The 19832-nt window shown below is 39.7% G+C and overlaps 1 protein-coding gene across 2 annotated transcripts; it reads right to left on the bottom strand.

Moving 5' to 3' along the window:
• Positions 1–6459: 6459 nt before the first annotated feature.
• LOC141764883 (mitochondrial glycine transporter B-like) lies at positions 6460–18850 on the bottom strand. Of its 2 annotated transcripts, XM_074630550.1 has the most exons (8): positions 18411–18850; positions 18017–18106; positions 13332–13456; positions 12673–12757; positions 12142–12321; positions 10561–10729; positions 9042–9205; positions 6460–8937 (listed from the first exon to the last, which is right to left on the bottom strand). In XM_074630550.1, the coding sequence occupies exons 2-8, from the start codon at positions 18029–18031 to the stop codon at positions 8815–8817; spliced, it is 861 nt and encodes a 286-aa protein (XP_074486651.1). In that variant the 5' UTR covers positions 18032–18106; positions 18411–18850; the 3' UTR covers positions 6460–8814. The 2 variants fall into 2 exon arrangements, with proteins under 2 accessions (XP_074486651.1, XP_074486650.1); XM_074630549.1 differs by lacking the exons at positions 18017–18106; positions 18411–18850 and adding an exon at positions 15297–15583.
• Positions 18851–19832: the final 982 nt, after the last annotated feature.

The following is a 19832-nucleotide window of genomic DNA, read 5'->3' as shown; positions in this document are numbered from 1 at the left end:
CATAATATTACGAAAATAAAGTCATAACTTCACGAGGAAAAGTCATAATATTACGAGAATAAAGCCATAACTTTACGAGAATAAAATCGTAATATTACGAGAATAAAGTCATAACTTTATGAGAAAAAAGAAAATAACTCGTAAAATTACTACTTTATAATATTGACTTTATTCTCATAATACTACGATTTTATTCTCATAATATTACAACTTTTTTTCTCATGAACTTTTGACTTTATTCTCGAAATCTCAGATTTTTTTTTTTTTACCTCAAAGTGGCCCTAATACCCCGTTGTACTGTCTTATCATAGACCTACAACAATGATAAATAAAAATGAAAATGTAAACAATAAACAGTTATGCATTTCCATTTTTAAAACTCCACAGGGAGCCACTGGAGAGGGGCTAAAGATCCGCATGTGACTCCGGAGCCGCAGGTTGCAGACCCCTGATGTAGACAATAAGTCACACAATGGTGAGATTTGTGTCTGATCAGAAGTGTCTTCTATTAGTTTTGGTTTTCCACCTCCGATGAAGAGCAGCGCACAGCCGCTTCTTAAGACTAAGGGCCCTATTTTAACCATTATATGCTATTTTAGCATATAATTATTAAATCATGTTTATAATAAAGTAATTTTCGATAAATTGTGAGGTAAATATTGAGGGCAATTTCATTCCATTCCAAAGAAATTTCAAATAGGTTACTTGCTAATTATCACCTAATTACCATGAAATTTGCAGACCTGTAAAATGAAGTGTTACCTTTCATTGCAAGACCATATAAAAGCTCTCTCAGTCTGCAGATACTCATTCTTTATCCTGTGTTTGGATGCCAATTAACTTACACAAAGTACTCACTATAGTCCTCCTGGGGTCCACACAAACAAACAACAATTTTAAATCACACAGTATGAATAAAACAAGAAAAGGCAAAAAGAGCCAAATATAAAGATGTAAGTGATATACAGTGAAATGACTCGAGATAGACAATCAAAGCTTACAACGAAAACAAAACAAAAAAACTAAAGTAGCATGTATGCTCATGATTGATAGCAGGATTACACTGGAATAAACAGTTTCATGCCTTATAGAGTTGTGTAATTATGTTAACATTATGTAAAATGGCCACACCATTACAAGAAACAGTCTGTGATCTCAACATTGACAGGATTTCTGCAGGGAAAATGGTGAAAAAATACACACCTGTGTCTGTCCTTTTGTTTTCTACACTGCATACAAATTATGAAAAATTTTACTTTATACTTTTTTGCAATCTAGACTTGAAGCCAAGCTATTTTAGTTTATAACTCAGATTTGCTGTACAATAAACTTATTGTTCTTTTACAGCAAAATGATGGTCACCTGGAGTGGTATGAGCAATGTTACGTTTATATGAAGTGACACAGTAGCACTGGTTTGATAGGAAAACATGCCGGCTTATGTCAGTTATTGACGACGTCGCATCAAGCAATAACACTCGCATCTCCTCAAGCGACTCAGGGTTCATCAGAGGACAGGACGTGAAGCTCTGTAGCGGTCACTCTTGATCTGATTCTGAAGATTTTGGAGATGATAAATCGTATTAATATCTTTGATCTTCGTAGACTGTAGTTTGGTGCACCAGACATTTGTCTTATTCACCATGCTGGGGTTGTGTCTAGAAGATAAACCTCAAATTGCAAAAACTTGAGAAAAAACTCTCCCGAGACTCACTGACTGACGACCTATCCTAACCTGTGTGTGTATCGTGACAATCCTGGTCTCCAGAGGATGAAACCTAATGATGTGATCTCCTCACTTTTCCTCTAGAGCCTACTTTGTGATGATGTGTGCGTGATGATGATGATAGCAGAAACTGGTGGCCAGTCGTAGGTCTGTCTGCAGCGTCCTTACACCTCTCCTGTCAATATTATTTCAACCCATCAGGCTTTTTATCCAGTTGATCCTCTTACATCACAGAATCTGATGGGTCACAGATTTTGATGCAACACAAGAAGTTGCTGTTTTGCCAAAAGACTACACAAAGCATTTCACTGTTTCACTGTTCAAAGTGAAAAGGCAGGCAGGATATGGTGAGTCAAACAGCACTTGATTTCACCAATTGTTTCTCAAGGTGAAATGGAAATAAACTTAAACCCATGCAAAACTTTCTAGGAAAATGCGAGGAGGCTTCACTGACTTCAGTTGATGAATTGCAAACCAGTGTCCACCTTTATTTTACTTCTGGCAGTCAAGCAGGGCTAGATTAATCCATTGTGTGGCCTCTACTGAATTTCGTTTTGGAGGGGAGCTCTTCGGTACGAAAACTACATTTTCCAGTCATATCAAGCTGGACAATTGAGTCACTTTGTAAAAACTTTGACACAGAGTGCATCTGTCTGGTCCATAATCCAGTTTTAACAAACTGCATTCTGTCTTCCAGTGGAGAAACCAAGATAAAGTGCCCTCTAGGGTGTCCTTCCAGTGGAAAGAAATAGATAAAGTACACTCTATGGTGTCCTTCCAATGGAAAACATAGATAAAGTGCCCTCTAGGGACGTCCTTCCAGGGGGAAAAAATCAGTGAAAGTGGCCTCTAGGGTGCCTTTCCAGTGGAGAAAACAAGATAAAGTGCCCTCTAGGGTGCCTTTCCAGTGGAGAAAACAAGATAAAGTGCCCTCTAGGGTGCCTTTCCAGTGGAGAAAACAAGGTAAAGTGCCCTTTAGGGTGTCATTGCAGTAGAAAAAATTAGGTAGAGTGCCCTCTAGGGTTCCCTTCCAGTGGAGAAAACAAGATAAAGTGCCCTCTTGGCTGTCCTTGTGGTAGATAAAACATGATAAAGTGCCCTTTCAGTGGAGAAAAACGAGATGCAGTGCACTAATGTGTGCCCTTAAATAGAGAAAACGTGATGAAGTGCAATCTAGGGTGGCCTTAAAATGGAGAAAAGAATTATACAGTGCCATAAAAGGCTGCCATACATGCTAGAAAATTTTCTCTGCGCTGGTGCCATTTATATTTTTTTCATTCATGCCCCTCAGACAGCCTGAGTCTGTCACTGCTCCGCAGTATATCCTGCTATCCAAATTTTTGAGAATCCATTCATTTTTGAGTATTCGTGTGGAATTAAGGTGTAGCTGGAGCTCACGTTAATGACACTTCAAGGCTGCTAATTTAATGAGAGGCAACCAATGGGTTATTTAATCAACTGCAGCAGCAATGACGGAGGACACACACTGAATTATATGCCTCACCTTGAATATTTTACTTATCATTTGATCCAAACACTCATTCACAAACATCAAGCTTCACCAACAAGGTGATTGGCTACATCACTCGTACAATCCGCTCTGTTAGTGTCAGAAAGTATCCAACATGGAGTCACTTTCATGTCTCTGTCAGTTAACAGTAAACAAAACCGGATACATATTATTTTTACTTGACTGGATTATGGAAAATTAGCTCTACTGAGTAAATATAAAGAAAACCAACAATTAAAATACGGTGCAAATGTTTCACGTCACTCACACACACACACACACACACACACACACACACACACACACACACACACACACACACACACACACACACACACACACGTGTATTCACACAGCAATAGGGGATCAGGGGGAGATCATGTTTAAATGATCTTGTTGGCGTTTAGCCTTTCAAATAAAACATTGACACTGCGGTCAAAAAAACTAGTCTCGAAGTCAAATGAGACTAAATTTCCAAGGCAAAACCGTGAATCTGCCTAAAGGCTGCCATCCCATCAGTGTGATTCATTTCTACAACTGTATATGCCTGTTCTTTTTTGGATTTTTTAAAAAATGTTTACAGTAATTTGTTGGTATTTAATTTGGTCCTCATTGATAGTAACAGCCGAGGCAGACAGGAAACACGGGGAGATATAGGGGGGGTAACATGCATCTAGAATTAAACCAAGGATGCTGCAATCACATCGTCTTGTGTCTCAACCACTACGCTACCAGGACACCCCGGATATCAAGATCGAACTTTGCATAATTTATGTATGCAAACAATGGCATTTAGTCACAGCAGGAGGCATTCACTTGACTTATACGAAGACGCAACAGACACTTGAAACACAGGTATCGCCTTGAACAGAACACACTTTGTTCTCATCTCGACAGTTATCTGTAAACTTCACCACCCACCATGGAGATCGTGGTTGTGAAAATGCTCTTTATTCTAAGTGCGTCTGCGCAATTCGGAAAGCACATATTTGTGACTCAGGAACGCACATGGACCGAGGCTCAAGAGTACTGCAGACGTTTTCACACTGATCTGTCCCCCATCACTACACCGGAAGTTGAAAAGAAGCTGAAAAATGCAACAATTGGGAAAGTTAATGGTGAGTTCTGGATCGGTCTCCACAAGGAGGAAACAAAGTGGAAGTGGTCAGGAGGAGGAGATGCAACAAACATACCGTGGAGTCGAGGACAACCAGATGACATTGGGTGGGCTGGTGTTGTTTGTTGGCACCAATGTGAGTGGAATGGATGGCACGATACCGTATCACGTAACAAATTTCCCTTTTTCTGCTTCAACCTGACCGTGGTGAACTACAAGAGGACCTGGGAGAGGGCGATGATGTACTGCAGAAAGCAACACACTGAACTCACAAGCCTGGCCTCGGAGACCGAGCACCTTCTGGCCCTGAGCAAGATCAAGCTCAACGACATCACTGAGCGAGTGTGGATCGGCCTGTGTTACCTGGGTGACGGCTGGCTGTGGGTGAACGGTGACCCTCTGGAGTACGAGGCCTGGCCTCAAAGAGGAGACCAGGACCACCTGTGTCCAATACGTAACCGCTGTGGAGCTTTAACCAAAGAGGGACTGTGGGAGAACTGGGACTGCCAGGACGAACTCAACTTCATCTGTTATTAAAGCTGCAGTGGGTAGAAGTGGAGCAAATGTGATTAAAAAAAAAAGTTATTTTTATAAAATGGTCACTATAGCCTGACAGTAGTGCATTAGACAGGTAATCTGAAAGAAATCATATGCCTCTGTGTCCTCTGATGCTCTTAATAGCATCTGCAGGATTTCATAGACCGGAGGAAAACAACCAATCAGAGGCCAGCTGGAGTCTGCCGTCTCTGAGCAGCTGTCAATCACTCGCGAACTCTGACCAAACAGTCAAACTAGGCAGCGCTGATCAAATATGAATCAATATTCTGTTACTGTAATGCCTATTTCTCGCCCCAAATGTTTTCAGAAACATCTTGTAGTGTACTGTTTAGCTGTAAAATGAGAAAGTTTGTGACCCGGCAGCCATGTTGAGATCAGTTGAGGAAATACCAAACACCGCCCACCAGCCGGAGCAAACTCTCATTTTACAGCTAAACAGTACACTACAAGATGTTTCTGAAAACGTGAGGAGAAATAGGAATTACAGTAACAGAATATTGATTAATATTTGATCAGCGCTGCCTAGTTTGATCGTTTGATCAGAGTTAGAGTTATTGACAGCTGCCTCCGTTGAATGAACAGCCAATAGGAACGCTCTCTCTGAAATGACCTGTGATTGGCCAAAGTCTCCCGTCACGGGCTAGATGTTTTAAAGCCTGAAAACAGAGCCATGAGGAGGTGCAGAAGTCTAGTTATCTCTCAGAGCACTTGAATTACAAATTGCTGAAAGATTATTATGGATTTTTTTGCCCAATGATGCCAAAAATATTCTGTCTATTGCAGGTTTAAGTGTCATTCATGTTATTTAAGTTTTTAAACATCTCACTCTTACTCAGTCCAAATGTAGTTAATATCTTTTTACTGGATACTTAAAATGTTCTTAACAATTTCTGTTTTGTACTAATATGTTCGACTATTAGTGCCATTTGTACTATTATAACAAGGTCAAGTTAGTGCTTGGATTTTAGCTACATTTTCTTGTTTGTGTGTATTTAGAAACTAAAGGTTTGTGAAGAGCCACAAATCTGTTGATGACTAAAAGTTCTCCAACCTTTTTGTTAATAACATATCATTTAAATATTTCATCAAACGTTGAAAAGTTGTGAGAATGTTTATTAGGCCTGCAACTAATGATTATTTTCATTGCCGATTAATCTGTTGATTAATTTCTCGCTTAATCGATCAGTTGTTTGTCTATAAAATGTCGGAAAATGGTGAAACATGTCAATCAGTGTTTCTCAAAGCCAAAGATGATGTCCTCCAATGTCTTGTTTTGTCCAAAACTCAAAGATATTCAGTTTACTGTCATAGAGGAGTTAAGAAACCAGAATATATTTACATTTAAGAAGCTAGAATCAGAATTTTTTATTTATTTTTTTCTTAAAAAACGACTCAAACGGATTAATCGTTGATTAATATAATTGTTGACAACTGATCGATTAATAGTTGCAGCTCTAATGGTTATTAAAATTTGGTTGGCATGGTTGATATATCAGTTGCTATCTAGAGAGCAAAATCAACAATAAAGCAAAGTCAACTTCAACAGAAATTTTTTTTTTTTAAAAAGAGGAAAATTTATTGACATTAAAAACCAGACGACAGGCACAGCGTATGTCTGAGTAAACACAGGCACAGACCAAATATCTACAACAACAATGACCATAAACAAAACAGTCACAACAGAGGATCAACGAAGACTACAGGAGTGGTGTGATGTGAAGATAATGAACGAGGTAAAACTTCCCTGCGTGAATTATACGGCACGTTTTAGATACAAAGAAAACACTGAAGTCAACTCCTGTCATTCTTGCTACACAAACTTCCCCGTTACATCATCACACTGGACATTAGTCACCTTTCTGTCATCTTACCAAGACTTTCAAAAATCTCCAGTGTGTTTACACTTTGGCTGTGTGTAATGATCCAGGTTGATCAGACCTCCTCCACTAATGGGATCTTCCATTTGGCATCATTTCTATAAACACTTGTATAATCATTTTCAATATATCACCTCTTTTTTTATATCAACATTAATAAATAATATTTATAGCAAAGGGCAGACTGTACAGTGAACATAAAAATAGGGCCTTCATTTGTTACAACCAATAATTCTGTATTTAGTCAAATATTTACAAAGCCAGGAAGACGCTGGAAAACGTCTCTCCAGCACTGAAAAGGATTCTGTATAACTTTTATAACACAGTAGCACAACGATTCAATGCTTCGCTTGCAAGCTTAATGTTCTGGAAACATGCTCACAGGAGGAGACTGACTCCAACAAAGTCTGAAGTAAAGGTTGCAATTTCACCCTGTCGTTAAAATATTTACTTAATGTGTAAGAAATAAAGTGAAATGATAAAAGTGTTTATTAAACACAGGAAACAATGCAAATTGCATTGCTGTTTTTATCCTAAAAATAATGTAAGCATTTTAATGACAAAACCAGGGCTCAGCAATAAGAATTGCCCGCTTGCCCGGTGCAAGTAAAATGCCACGTAGGGCTTGTAAATCGGGCAAGTGGTAAAAAAATAATTCAACTCAGTTTTTTCTCCAGAAGCTGATGACGGCAGCAGCTAAGGAGTGAGCCTTCTTATATAGATATTATTGTTTTTGTTTTATCACTGTATTGCACTTTGGTCAATTTTAGTTGTTTTTAAATGTGCTCTGCAAATGTACTAAACTTAAATCTTGAGCCATCTCGCTTCCTTCTCATCTTTGTTGAGAGTTGCACATGCACAGTATCGATAGGGCACTCGCCATTAAATGGCGGCGGGTAAAGACAAAGTTTATGAGCTTAAGTGCAAGCGAGCATATCAATTATCCTGGAAACAGGAGTTTAGATGGGTGGTGTTAGAGAGGATGTGGGTGAAACTCCAACTAAGTACTGCGCAGTTTGCCTGCATGTTTGAGAGCAAGGCAGATAAATTAACCTCAGCCTTTGTTGTTATTTGATAACCACTAATAAATAAAACAATTTGTATAGGGGCAAGTAAAAAGTAAAAAAACAAACAAAAAAACATTAATGTTGAACCCTGAAAACTTGGTAAAAATCCGCAAAATCCGGATCTGACTGAAATGCCATCATAGGTCTGAATATTTGTCTGCTACGTTTCTTAAGCCCAGATGTGACGGACTGTCATTACTTCTTTAAAAAGCACATCTGGTTTCACTATGCTGAGTAACACAATGCATCACAGTTGTATATAAACTTTAAATTAGCATAGTTTTCAGCAGTATGGCAACAAAGGCTTTATTGTGATATCCTTCCCATAATGCAGCTGTGTGAGTACTCGTGATTGTCTGTGCCTCAAACAAATGAAATATCAAAGCCTGCTTGTTAATTGGCAAGTAAGAATCTTATGCAAGTTTCAAAAGCCAGAGCTCCTCTCTCTGCAGTGCTTTGCTTTTGGTCGCCTCAGCAGATGTACGGTACAGCAGCTTGCTGAGAGTCCCGTTTTGTCTTGACAGCATTTTAAAATCACAGCACAGCCACAGAGCCGCTGTCAAGGGCATTTTTTTTTTTTTTTTAGTGGCAGCCAGACCAAACATAAATAGCGAGAGGAGGAATAAGTTCACTTCACAGCACGGAGTGTCACACCAGCCCAGATTGACATTAAGAGAGTGTGTCAGGTTTAACATCACAATCGCAAACTTACAGACACAAACTGGCACATTTTTCACAAACATTTAAATAATAACAACACACAGTCACATCATTCTTACTCTGTCACATTTATACAACCTGGGTCCTCTTCTCAAAATCTTGGTAGTGCTGGTTCACCGTCTCTACAAGCTCCTCGGCTCCCTTTTCGTCTTTCACGGGGCTTTCAGTGAGAAAATAATGTGCATCATCATTATCCCTCATGTTTCATCCTCTTTTATTGTGGCTCAACGCTGATGCTCTTCAGGATTTGAGGCCCATTCGAGCCATCAGCTGTTCGTAGACAGTCCAAGCCATAGCAGCCATCAGAGTGCGTCGCAGAGACCTGGGCACAGCCCCGCGAAAAAACCCGGCCATGCCGTGCTCCTGAGGTGAGGGAGAGGACAGAGCAGTATGTTACTGATGTAGTCGCCAAGCTACACCCGTCTTGCCAACAGTGTTGCTGATTAAATGATTAAATGAGCACACACCATGTAGATGTAGCGTACAGCGTCCCTCGTGCTCCAGTGGGAGGGGCTGATTTGAATGTGGGTCTTAACCACGTCCGCTGGCTGCGTGGCCAGCGACGCCATGACGCCTGCCACCATCCCACAGCCGAAGTTCACCAGCGGGGCGTAGGGCGACGAAGTCACCTCTGAGAGAACGGAAACCATGTATCAGGAGGAAGTAGAAGAGTATGTGTCAACAAAGAGCGGAGCTCTGGACATGTTGTTGTACTCATTGAAATGAATACAAACGGCGGTCAAGTTTCTTATCCAAATTTAGCGCAAATATTCACAGAATTTCCATAAAAACTGGCAGAGGAAAATGTGAATGAATGTGCGTTCCCATCCACTACCGTTATGCAAATACTAGGAGTTGGGCATAGTGAGATAAACAACTGGTGATGCTGGTTCTCCAGTTGGGCGCCATTAAACGATTGCAGAGGAAGAGGGTGCAACGAGATGACGCCAGTCAAACAAACAATGGAAAACTGTGTGGAAATATTGCATTTATTTCATGTCATGATGTATTTGAGCGAAATCACAGTCTCCTTGTCGGTTCCCACAGATCTGATGTTTTCAATCAATCAATCTTCTGTCACCCCAGTGCTGAACGGCATTTAAATTTTCAGTAGGCAGAACGTTTTTGGCATCATTGAGCAAGAAGACAATTATTGTAATTCAAGTGTTCTGAGAGAAAACTAGACTTCTGCACCTCCTCATTGCTCTGTTATCAGACTTTAAAAAATCTAGCCAGTGACGGGAGACTTTGACCAATCACAGGTCATTTCAGAGAGAGCGTTCCAATTGGCTGTGCTCCGGCTGGTGGGCGGTGTTTGGTATTTCCTCAACTGATCTCAACATGGCTGCCGGGTCACAAACTTTTTCATTTTCCAGCTAAACAGTACACTACAAGATGTTTCTGAAAACATTTGAGTCGAGAAATAGGCATTACAGTAACAGAATATTGATTCATATTTGATCAGCGCTGCCTAGTTTGACCATTTGATCGGAGTTCGCGAGTGTTTCCATTGCACTTGGTTGCATTTTTTTTTTAATCGATACACCAACTTTTCCACCTCATTCAAGCCTTTTTAAAAAATATCTTCAGTTTTTTCTTTTATTAGATAATTGAAAATGTGCATTAATGCAATGTACCCCCTAAACATTGCCGATCATGACAGGTTCTCCCCCCTCCCCCAATTGTTTGTCTGGTCTTTTCGTTTTGTTCTGTTTTGTTTGTTGATGTTTTATACTGTGCTGTCTTGTAATGTACTGTAATATGTTATTAAAGCAAAAAGAAAAAAAAGAAAACTTTTGGTTTAACACGTACAGTAGAAGAACTTAGAAGCCCACTTTAGAGGCCAAATAATCAAAAGAACTAAACCAATCACTTGACTGATTTTCTTTAGTGCTTTACCTGCTGCTCATCAGATCGATAGAAAACAGCGCTTAACATTTTAATGACCTGCATTTTGATTTGCTGATGCAGCAGCACGGCTCTCACCTTGAGACAGCGCCTTCTTGGCCTGGCTGTAGAACATGACGTAGATCCCAGAGAACGGAGCGTCTCGCAGCAGCGTGGCAGTCAGCCCTGAGAACAGAGCCCTGATTCCCTCCGTCTCGTACATACTCCTCAGAGCCCCGGCAACACTCACATAGTTGTAACAGCCACTCTGAAACAACAACATACCAACATGGAAAATGAATATGGAACACGTTTATTTACATCGTTGCTTTTTTTACAGCGTGACAGACGGCCGCTGTGGACTACCAGTTGTAGATTATGATCATTAATTTATGGATATTAGGTGTAATGGACATTTATTGGGTACAACGTCTCTTACTCACAGATACATTCATGCTCTGCTATGCAGCATTATGTCAGCCAATGAGTGCTATAACGAAGCAGAACTCCTGATTAATGAATAAGATGAGAGATGACGTGTCCTGAAAGGACATTCTCACTCTTTGTTGAATACGTGGCATGCATAAACAAGAGATTTAAGCGAAATTAATTTATTTAAAAGATCAATGACAAAACTGACACAAATATCCTCTTCTGTTTTCTACAGCAGCACAACGCAACCCTGTATTTGCCTGGTTCAGACCTTTTTTCAGCAATTCAAATAGGTCTAGTGTTGTGTTTATCGATGCCTGTTATCCCAGTTTTAAAAAGAAGGCGATAAAGAATGGGGAAGTCATCTTCCTGTGTCAGAACCAAAAAAAAATAGCAAAAATTAACTGTTTGTATTATAAAATAGTTTTTATGAAAATGCTATTTTATGTTCTAGGTCTTTATTTTTTTTACTAAAAGGAAGACCCCATACACACGAGTCATAAGTATTACTACAAAATAAGACTCCATCATCATATTGGTGAGCCTCACAAGAAGTAGCTGCTGAGAGTTCATAAAATACTTTTGTTGGATCAATACTTTTAGATTTATTGTCACTAGGGCTGCAACTAACGATTATTTTCACTGTCGATTATTTTCTCGATTAATTGATTAGTTTGGTCTATAAAATGTTAGAAAATGTGAAAAATGTTGATCAGTGTTTCCCAAAGCCCAAGATGACGTCCTCAAATGTCTTGTTTTGTCCACAACTCAAAGATATTCAGTTTACTGTCATAGAGGAGTAAAGAAACCAGAAAATATTCACATTTAAGAAGCTGGAATCAAATAATTTTCACTCTTTTTTTCTTAAAAAATTATTCAAACCGATTAATCGATTATCAAAATAGTTGGCAATAAAATGTAGTAGTCGACAACTAATGGATTAATCGTTGCAGCTCTAATTTTCACATATTTGAAATATAAAAGACGAAATATTGTCAGACAAAAGTGGCTCATGACAAAATAATGGAAACAAAAAAGGTTCAAAAAACAGATGACAAATCATTGCCTGAATGCAATCATACATTAACAACTGTCTTGAATTGTTAACCGAAGTTAACAATTCAAAATCAATTGAAACTTGACTGTGAGGAGAAGATCAGAGAAGTATTCAAGTCCACAAATCATGCGGCATATCTCAGGTCAGATGTGCTCTGAGGTCTCTCAGTATGTAAAGAAACTGCGGCTCACCTCAAAGCGCGTCTTGATGACCGTGAACGGCAGCATGCAGACTCCAGCCACAGCTCTGGCGCCCGCTCCGAGTAGAACGGCCTCGCCAGCGTTGGGTGCCCGCTCCAGGAAGTAGTGCTGCTTCAGGGAGTAGAAGGTGCTGAAGTAGATGCCCACCCCGGGGATGCAGCGCACGAATGACTGCCAGAGAGAAATAGCAGCGTTAAACATTTCTTATATTTGTTTAATGTGAGATGTGATAATGTGTTAAAGGTAGCTAAAAAAAAAAAAAGTGATATATATCATATTTTGATAGTGATAATCTGAAAAGTATTTATTTATTTTAAGGAAAAGCTGACTCAGTTTGGCTGAGTGCCTGTCTGGTTCTTCGAGCCAGACAGAGAGGTGATGTTAATGTAAGCTGAAAGGCTGGTGGTGGAGAAGAAACACCCTCACTGACTACTGACTACATACATAGATGCAACAATAGGATTTATGACTGCAGGAATTCTTGTCAATGTTGAAAAATAAGAAACAAGGTCAGTTACTCACTGGTGAGACTCCCTTCCACAGACTGAAGAAATTCTCCGTCCTAATAACGTTGATGAAAACGGCAAACATCCCCACCTTTGGTGCACTGCAGGATGACATTGAGGAATGGTTACAGACACATTAGAAGGTGCAAACATGTAAGAACATACGGACACTAAAAGACAGACAAAAGAGGAACTGTTTGGATTTTCATGGTGTGAACAATAAACCGTAGTAGAACAATAATTAAATACAGAAATTATCTGCTGGAGTTTGGTACAAAGGCCTCCACCTGTGGATCATTGTAACAAAAAATCCACTTTTAGCTGTTAACCTTTCCTGTTCCTGTTTCCAGTGGGGCTAATTGCAAGTGACCTGACAGTATGATTACATAGTGCTGGTGTGACTAATAGCCCTATATGGGTCATAACAGCAGATACAGGCCGGCACTGCTTGCATGATTGTGTGTGTGTGTGTGTGTGTGTGTGTGTGTGTCATTTTGTATCTGGAGAGCACGTTGTGTGTGTGAGTAAGTCAGAGAGAGAAAAAAACGGAGCAAAAGAAAGATAACACCAGGCACAGGCTGATGTACATGAAGGCATGCAGGTGAAATGTGCAGCGTGTTTGCATGTTCATACACACGAGATGTGTCAGTGTGTTACGTGTGTGCACACACGCACCCCGGCTTGGCATTGTTCTGCAGGGTCTGCAGCCGTGTCTTGACCAGATCCAAAGGCTGGAAGAGCAGCGTAGAGCAGGTGCCGCTGAGAGAGCCACACATGAAGGCTTTGAGAGCTGGGTGAGCCTGAGGACGATGACAGAGAGAGAGAGAGGGACAAAAGAGAGACAGAGGGATGGAAAGAAAGAGTAAAGGACATAAGGGAGAGGAGTGACGGTAATGTAGAGAGAAATCAGAATTTTGGACCGAGAGGAGGGAGTTGGAGGATGACAGACAGAGGGAGGAGATGAGGCAAAGAGAAACATGAAGGATTAGTCACAGTGTAAAAAGCATAATGTGAAAATGCGCCATTCAACATATTTCTCGGCACTGGTTATCTCTCTCAAAAGGGTATGGAAATATTATCCACACAAATTCTTAATTATATTTTTATTGACACTTCATACTTCCATGAAATGAGTGACAGACCCTGTATGCATACATCATCCACCTATGTCTGTCTAAAGTGCTGAATTTTAAGATTTGTTATACATAGAAAAACAAAACAGTAAAAACTATGAACAAACAGGGAGTGATCTTTTCATTACCATAAAATCATAGATTTCCAAAAACAAAATCTGGCCTGTGGGGTGTTACATAGTTAACCCAGTTTTCCCCAAATAATTCTAGTTAATGGTTAACATATGCTGTTATCCTCTCCATGTTGTAAATGTCCATTGTAATGTCCATCCATGCATTTAAAGTTGGGCTCTCCTGTGATAGCCACTTCCTTGTAAGAGCCTTTTTACCAGCTACCAGCAATATATTTAATAAATATTTGTCTCTGTTCAACCATTCTTGAGGCATAAATCCAAAAAAAATAAAGTCTTATACTCTCCAGGTGAACATGACATCTGAAAATATCTTGTAAGGCATTATGAATCTCTCTCCAAAAATCTTGAATCCCAGAAAACATGGTGATGATGTGCATTTAGATTTCCACAATTTCTCCAGCAAGCTGGGGAGTTACCGTCATAGTGGGATTTCCGAGAGGGTGTAATATATCCAAACAATTTCAATTCAATTGAATTTATTTTTATGTAGCGTCAAATCATAACAGAAGTTATCTCGAGAAGGTTTTCATATAGACCAGGTCTAGACCGTACTCTATTTAGAGACCCAACAAGAGACGCCCCATGAGCATGCATTCTTATGCGACAATTGACAAGAAAAAACTCCCCTTTAGCGGGTAGAAACCTTGGGCAGAACAAGGCTCTGGGTGGACGACTATCTGCCTCGACCAGTTGGGTTTACAAATATCTTCATAAAAAAACGTCTTGACAACAGAAAGGTGGCCCAAAATACTGAACATTATCTCACAAACTGTACATCAAATGGACTTTAATGTTAATATCAATATGCTTGTATGACATTTCCATAACGAAAAAACAAGCCTGTAGCAGAGCAGAGGCCAGGTTCCCAAACAGTGGAGATGATGGAGATGTCTAGAGACAGTCCACATGCATGCATGCATGCACGCACGCACGCTAGCACGCACGCACGCACGCACGCACGCACGCACGCACGCACGCACGCACGCACGCACGCACGCACGCACACACGCACACAGGGGCTGTTGGGTAGAATTAAACTGAGACTCGATATTATCTGTGGTTACATGCCTCATGGACAAACATGAGACACAAACATGGACAGACAGACAAACGCTAAATTTAGTTGCAATTGAAGGTAAACAGTTGCACGGAAAAAAACATGTAAACCGAGAAAACAAAATGCTTATAATAAGGCAATAACAATAACCACAATCACAACAACAAACACAAAATAACATTTCTGCACAGTACATAAGCTGTCCACTAAACACACACACAACATTCAGTACATACTATATGTCGTTTCTACACACACACACACACACACACGTGACACTTTAATGCACACATTATGCACAAACACACACTCCTACCTTCCTGCCCAGGGCTCTGCTCTGAGAATCCTGTTTTTCCTGCATTTTGTCCTCTTTCACCTCCCTCTCTGTGATGCTGTTATTACAAATAGCATATTATAAAATAAACGTCCATCTCTCTCACAAACCCCTCTCTCTCTCTCTCTCCTGCCGACCCACGATGGCTTTCTCCTTCTTCTCGTCCTCCCTCCCTCCCGTTTCACAGCCAAAGCAGAAGCTTAATCCAGCCTGCGTTTTTCTGTGGGCTTCTATCTTTATCTTCCAGAGACACACTAACACATCTGTATTTCCCCCCTCTGCAAAGCTCACTGCTAAATTGCATCTTTGTCAAACCAGCATGAGTCATGAAGTGGCTGTGTGTGTGTGTGTGTGTGTGTGTGTGTGTGTGTGTGTGTGTGTGTGTGGTGATTTTAGAGAAAGAGAAAAAATCACCCCATGTTTCCATAATATACCCTCCACATTAGCTCTGTCCCACTTATGGTAGAGATCAAACCACCATGAACCAATAAATTCAGTCACATTCAGACTTTATTTTGATTTCACGTTATCAGGTGGTTTCAGACACTTTCACAAAATCGGCAGCGGCCATCTTTTGAATTCCAAAGTAAGGCTTTCTCATTACCACAGGCAGATTATCATATTTATGGCATTTATTGGACTGGATAGGCAAGTCTCAAATGTCATTAGCAACCAGCTAAAAAAAGGCAGCTGATTTTGTCCTTGGGGTTTAACTCAGGGTGGGCAACACTGTGAGACAACATCAGGGTTTCCACTGTCAGAGATTTTGCCACACTGCTTTACCTCGGTAGTATCTCTTAATATCTCTAGATGTTGTGAACAATGTTGCAAATCAATAATGTATTAGGGCTGTCAAAGTTAACGTGATAATAATAGCCACTAATTTCTTTAACGCATTAACCGATATTTTGGAGGTTGTAGTGGGCTCAGTTTTATAGCGTAGAGTGAAGATACTGGCATCATATATAACTAGAAAACTTACGGATTGCATCGGTACCAACCATGTCATACTAGCTCGCCGCAAGGGAGGTTAAGTAACGCTCCAAACTTATGCAAAATTTTGGCGAGGAAAAACTGGCATGGCCATTTTCAAAGGGGTCCCTTGACCTCGGACCTCAAGATATGTGAATGAAAATGGGTTCTAGGGGTACCCACGAGTCTCCCCTTTACAGACATGCCCACTTTATGATAATCACATGCAGTTTGGGGCAAGTCATAGTCAAGTCAGCACACTGACACACTGACAGCTGTTGTTTCCTGTTGGGCTGCAGTTTACCATGTTATGATTTGAGCATATTTTTTCTATGCTAAATGCAGTACCTGTGAGGGTTTCTGGACAATATTTGTCATTGTTTTGTGTTGTTAATTGATTTCCAATAATAAATATATTTGCATAAAGCAAGCATATTTGCCCACTCCCATGTTGATAAGAATATTAAATACTTGACAAACCTTCCTTTAAGATACATTTTGAACAGATAAAAAAAATTTGCGATTAATTTGTGATTAATTGTGATCAATCATGCAATCATCGCGATTAAATATTTTAATCAATTGACAACCCTAATATATGTATAATTACACACATGGTGTAATAGAGAGGAATTTTTATCAGTATTGCCCACATGTGTTTTTAACTGCTGTGTCATGAGGTTGGACTGGGTGTTTCTTTTCTATCACTGATCAACCTCTGGTAGCTTGGTTAGACAGTCATATGGTTAAAGGTGAAAATGTGTAACTGCAGAATATTATTGTAAGGTCACAACGCACATATTACAGTTGGTTGTATTTCAAAAAAAATATTTATACGGAAAAAACAAATGCTGATAAAATACGGTTTAATTCACTCCCCTCTATGATGATCTAGTCAAGATGAGGAGCACCTTCAGCCACAGACTCATCCCCCCCTCGGCACAACACAAAGCGCCTGGGTCAGTCCTTCATGCTGGTAGCCATCAGGCTCCACAACCAAGGCTGACCCCCATATGAGAACTATAAGCTCTTTAAGAACTTTAAACACACACGATCTGCAACCACCTTGGACTTCTAACCACTGGCGCACTTTACACTTACTTTACACTATACATCCTATATACCACTTTATAGACTGCACATATTACATTTATTTATTGTACATACTACATTTATTTATTTATTGACGGACTGTACACACTATGTTCACCCATTCACTCTGTATCTTTTATATCTCTATTTATTTTTTTTAATAATTTTTGTATACCTGTACCTCTCCTGTGTTTCACTCTGTTATTGACACTAGATATTTCCATGAAATGAGTGACATACCCTGTATACATACATCACCCACCTTTTTAAGATGTGTTATACATAGAAAAACAAAACAGTAAAAACTATTAACAAACAGGGAGGTGATCTTTTCATTACCATAAAATTATAGATTTGCAAAAACAAAATCTGGCCTGTGTGGTGTTACATAGTAAACCTAGTTTTCCCAAAATAATTCTAGTTTATGGTTAACATATGCTGTTATCCTCTCCATTGTAATGTCCATCCATGCATTTAAAGTTGGGCTCTCCTGCTGATGTTTGCTGATGTTGCTGCTTTGACACCTGAATTTCCCTCCGGGGATTAATAAAGGTTGATCTTATCTTATCTTATCTTTAACTGACAGACCTCTGATGACCATACAAACAGAGTCAGCAGCAGCCTGCAGGTCCACTCACCGATGCTAACTCCATCTTTGACCTGGATGCTGAGTCCTCTTTCTCTCCTGGTGCTGCCGTTTTGAAGCTGGATAATTTCAGCAAACGTTACTAAAAGCGGGAGAAAAAACAGCAGCCATGAGTCTCATTTCAAAACAATAAGGTTGTTTTGCAAAAGTCTCTATAAAGAAGCCTGTTAGCAGCAAGCTAATTTAGCTAATTTAGTTAACTAGCTGTCAGAGGATGACATCAGCCTCTCAGGACAGAATAACACTGACTTACGTCAGACTGGTTACAACAAACTGCACTACTTTGAATGCAAAAACCTGTAAAACCTACCATCTATCAAATCTAGTTTGTTTTGAACAAGCTTCACTAGCTAGCTAGCTACAGTAGCATGCTAGCTCCTTCTTACCTGACTTTGAAGTGTGTCAAGGACTGTTGGAGGTGATGAACACACCTGCCTCCATCAGGAACACCATGTTTAGTATATACCGGGACAAGTTCATCAAAAGTCTGATGGTAGTAAACACTGATATTGCCGCCAGGCTGGATACAGAACTTTCTGGTAATGCTAGTCAGCTAGCCTTAGCTAACGTAGCTAGCTAAGTGTTAGCTCGGTCTACTAAGTAGTTTAACTTCAGTCTGGCTCTCTTCTGTAATAATGTGTAGCGCTGTTAATGTCCGGATCTGGGTCGTCGTGTCCCCAAAAGCAGTTTTTCTTAGAGAGAAACTGTTAAACCCGGTGATAAAAGTCATATAACAGTGACTCTCTGCTTGCTGTTCTGCTGCTGCGACTGTTGACATCCAGCTAGCAGAGTTCACCTCCAGTCAGTGTGACGTCACACATCATCTCACTAGAGCACCTCTCACACTAGAGCACCTCTCACATGGTGCATCAGACTAGAGCACCTCTCACACTAGAGCACCTCTCACATGGTGCATCAGACTAGAGCACCTCTCACACTAGAGCACCTCTCACATGGTGCATCAGACTAGAGCACCTCTCACACAGCAGCACCTCTCACAGGGGTGTATCAGTGATGTAGGGGTGTACCAGTCTGTTTGGTTGCAGCAATAAAAAATGGGTCAGTGTGTGTGATACGTCTGGGGGATGGATCAGCATTATAAGGCACAAATATAATGCACAAAATAGAGATAATTTTCTGCTGTTTTTAGTGAGAATGTCTTTGAAAACAAGCCGGTATGTTTACAAAAAACTTCAATGCATTTCTAACAGTAGCCTCAGGGTGTCGCTGTTGTCCAGTGTGTCAGTCCTTATGTTAAAAGTAGTTTTTATTATACATATATATATATATACATATATATATATGTATACATATATATATATATATATATATGTATATATATATGTATACATATATATATATATGTATACATATATATGTATATATATATATATATATATATACATATATATGTATATATATATGTATACATATATATATATATATATATACAGACGTAGGCAAAGTTGTTGGTAACGTGGTAAACCCACAATGGTCACTGAAATAACTTGAAACTGACAAAAGTAATAATAAATAAAAATTAACTGAAAATTAACTAATGAAAATCAGATATTGTTTTTGAATTATGGTTCAGCAGAATCATTTAAAAAAACAAACTAATGAAACTGGCCTAGACAAAAATGATGGTAACATTAACTTAATATTTTGTTGCACAACCTTTTGAGGCAATCACTGCAATCAAGTGATTTCTGTAACTCTCAATGAGACTTCTGCACCTGTTGACAGGTATGTTGGCCCACTCCTCGTGAGCAAACTGCTCCAGCTGTCTCAGGTTTGAAGGGTGCCTT

The sequence above is a fragment of the Sebastes fasciatus genome, chromosome 3 (genome assembly GCF_043250625.1).
Source record: "Sebastes fasciatus isolate fSebFas1 chromosome 3, fSebFas1.pri, whole genome shotgun sequence".
Classification (NCBI taxonomy): Eukaryota; Metazoa; Chordata; class Actinopteri; order Perciformes; family Sebastidae; genus Sebastes; species Sebastes fasciatus.
This window is presented reverse-complemented; position numbering and strand designations above follow the sequence as displayed.

What these genes read in the sequence shown, in the direction of transcription:
- LOC141764883 (XM_074630549.1), bottom strand. Translation starts at nt 15,341, where the DNA reads ATGCAGGAAAAACAGGATTCTCAGAGCAGAGCCCTGGGCAGGAAG. An exon ending in GCAGAGCCCTGGGCAGGAAG is followed by an intron (nt 13,457 to 15,296) that starts GTAGGAGTGTGT and finishes CATCGTCCTCAG; the next exon opens with GCTCACCCAGCTCTCAAAGC. An exon ending in TGTGGAAGGGAGTCTCACCA is followed by an intron (nt 12,322 to 12,672) that starts GTGAGTAACTGA and finishes TCTCTCTGGCAG; the next exon opens with TCATTCGTGCGCTGCATCCC.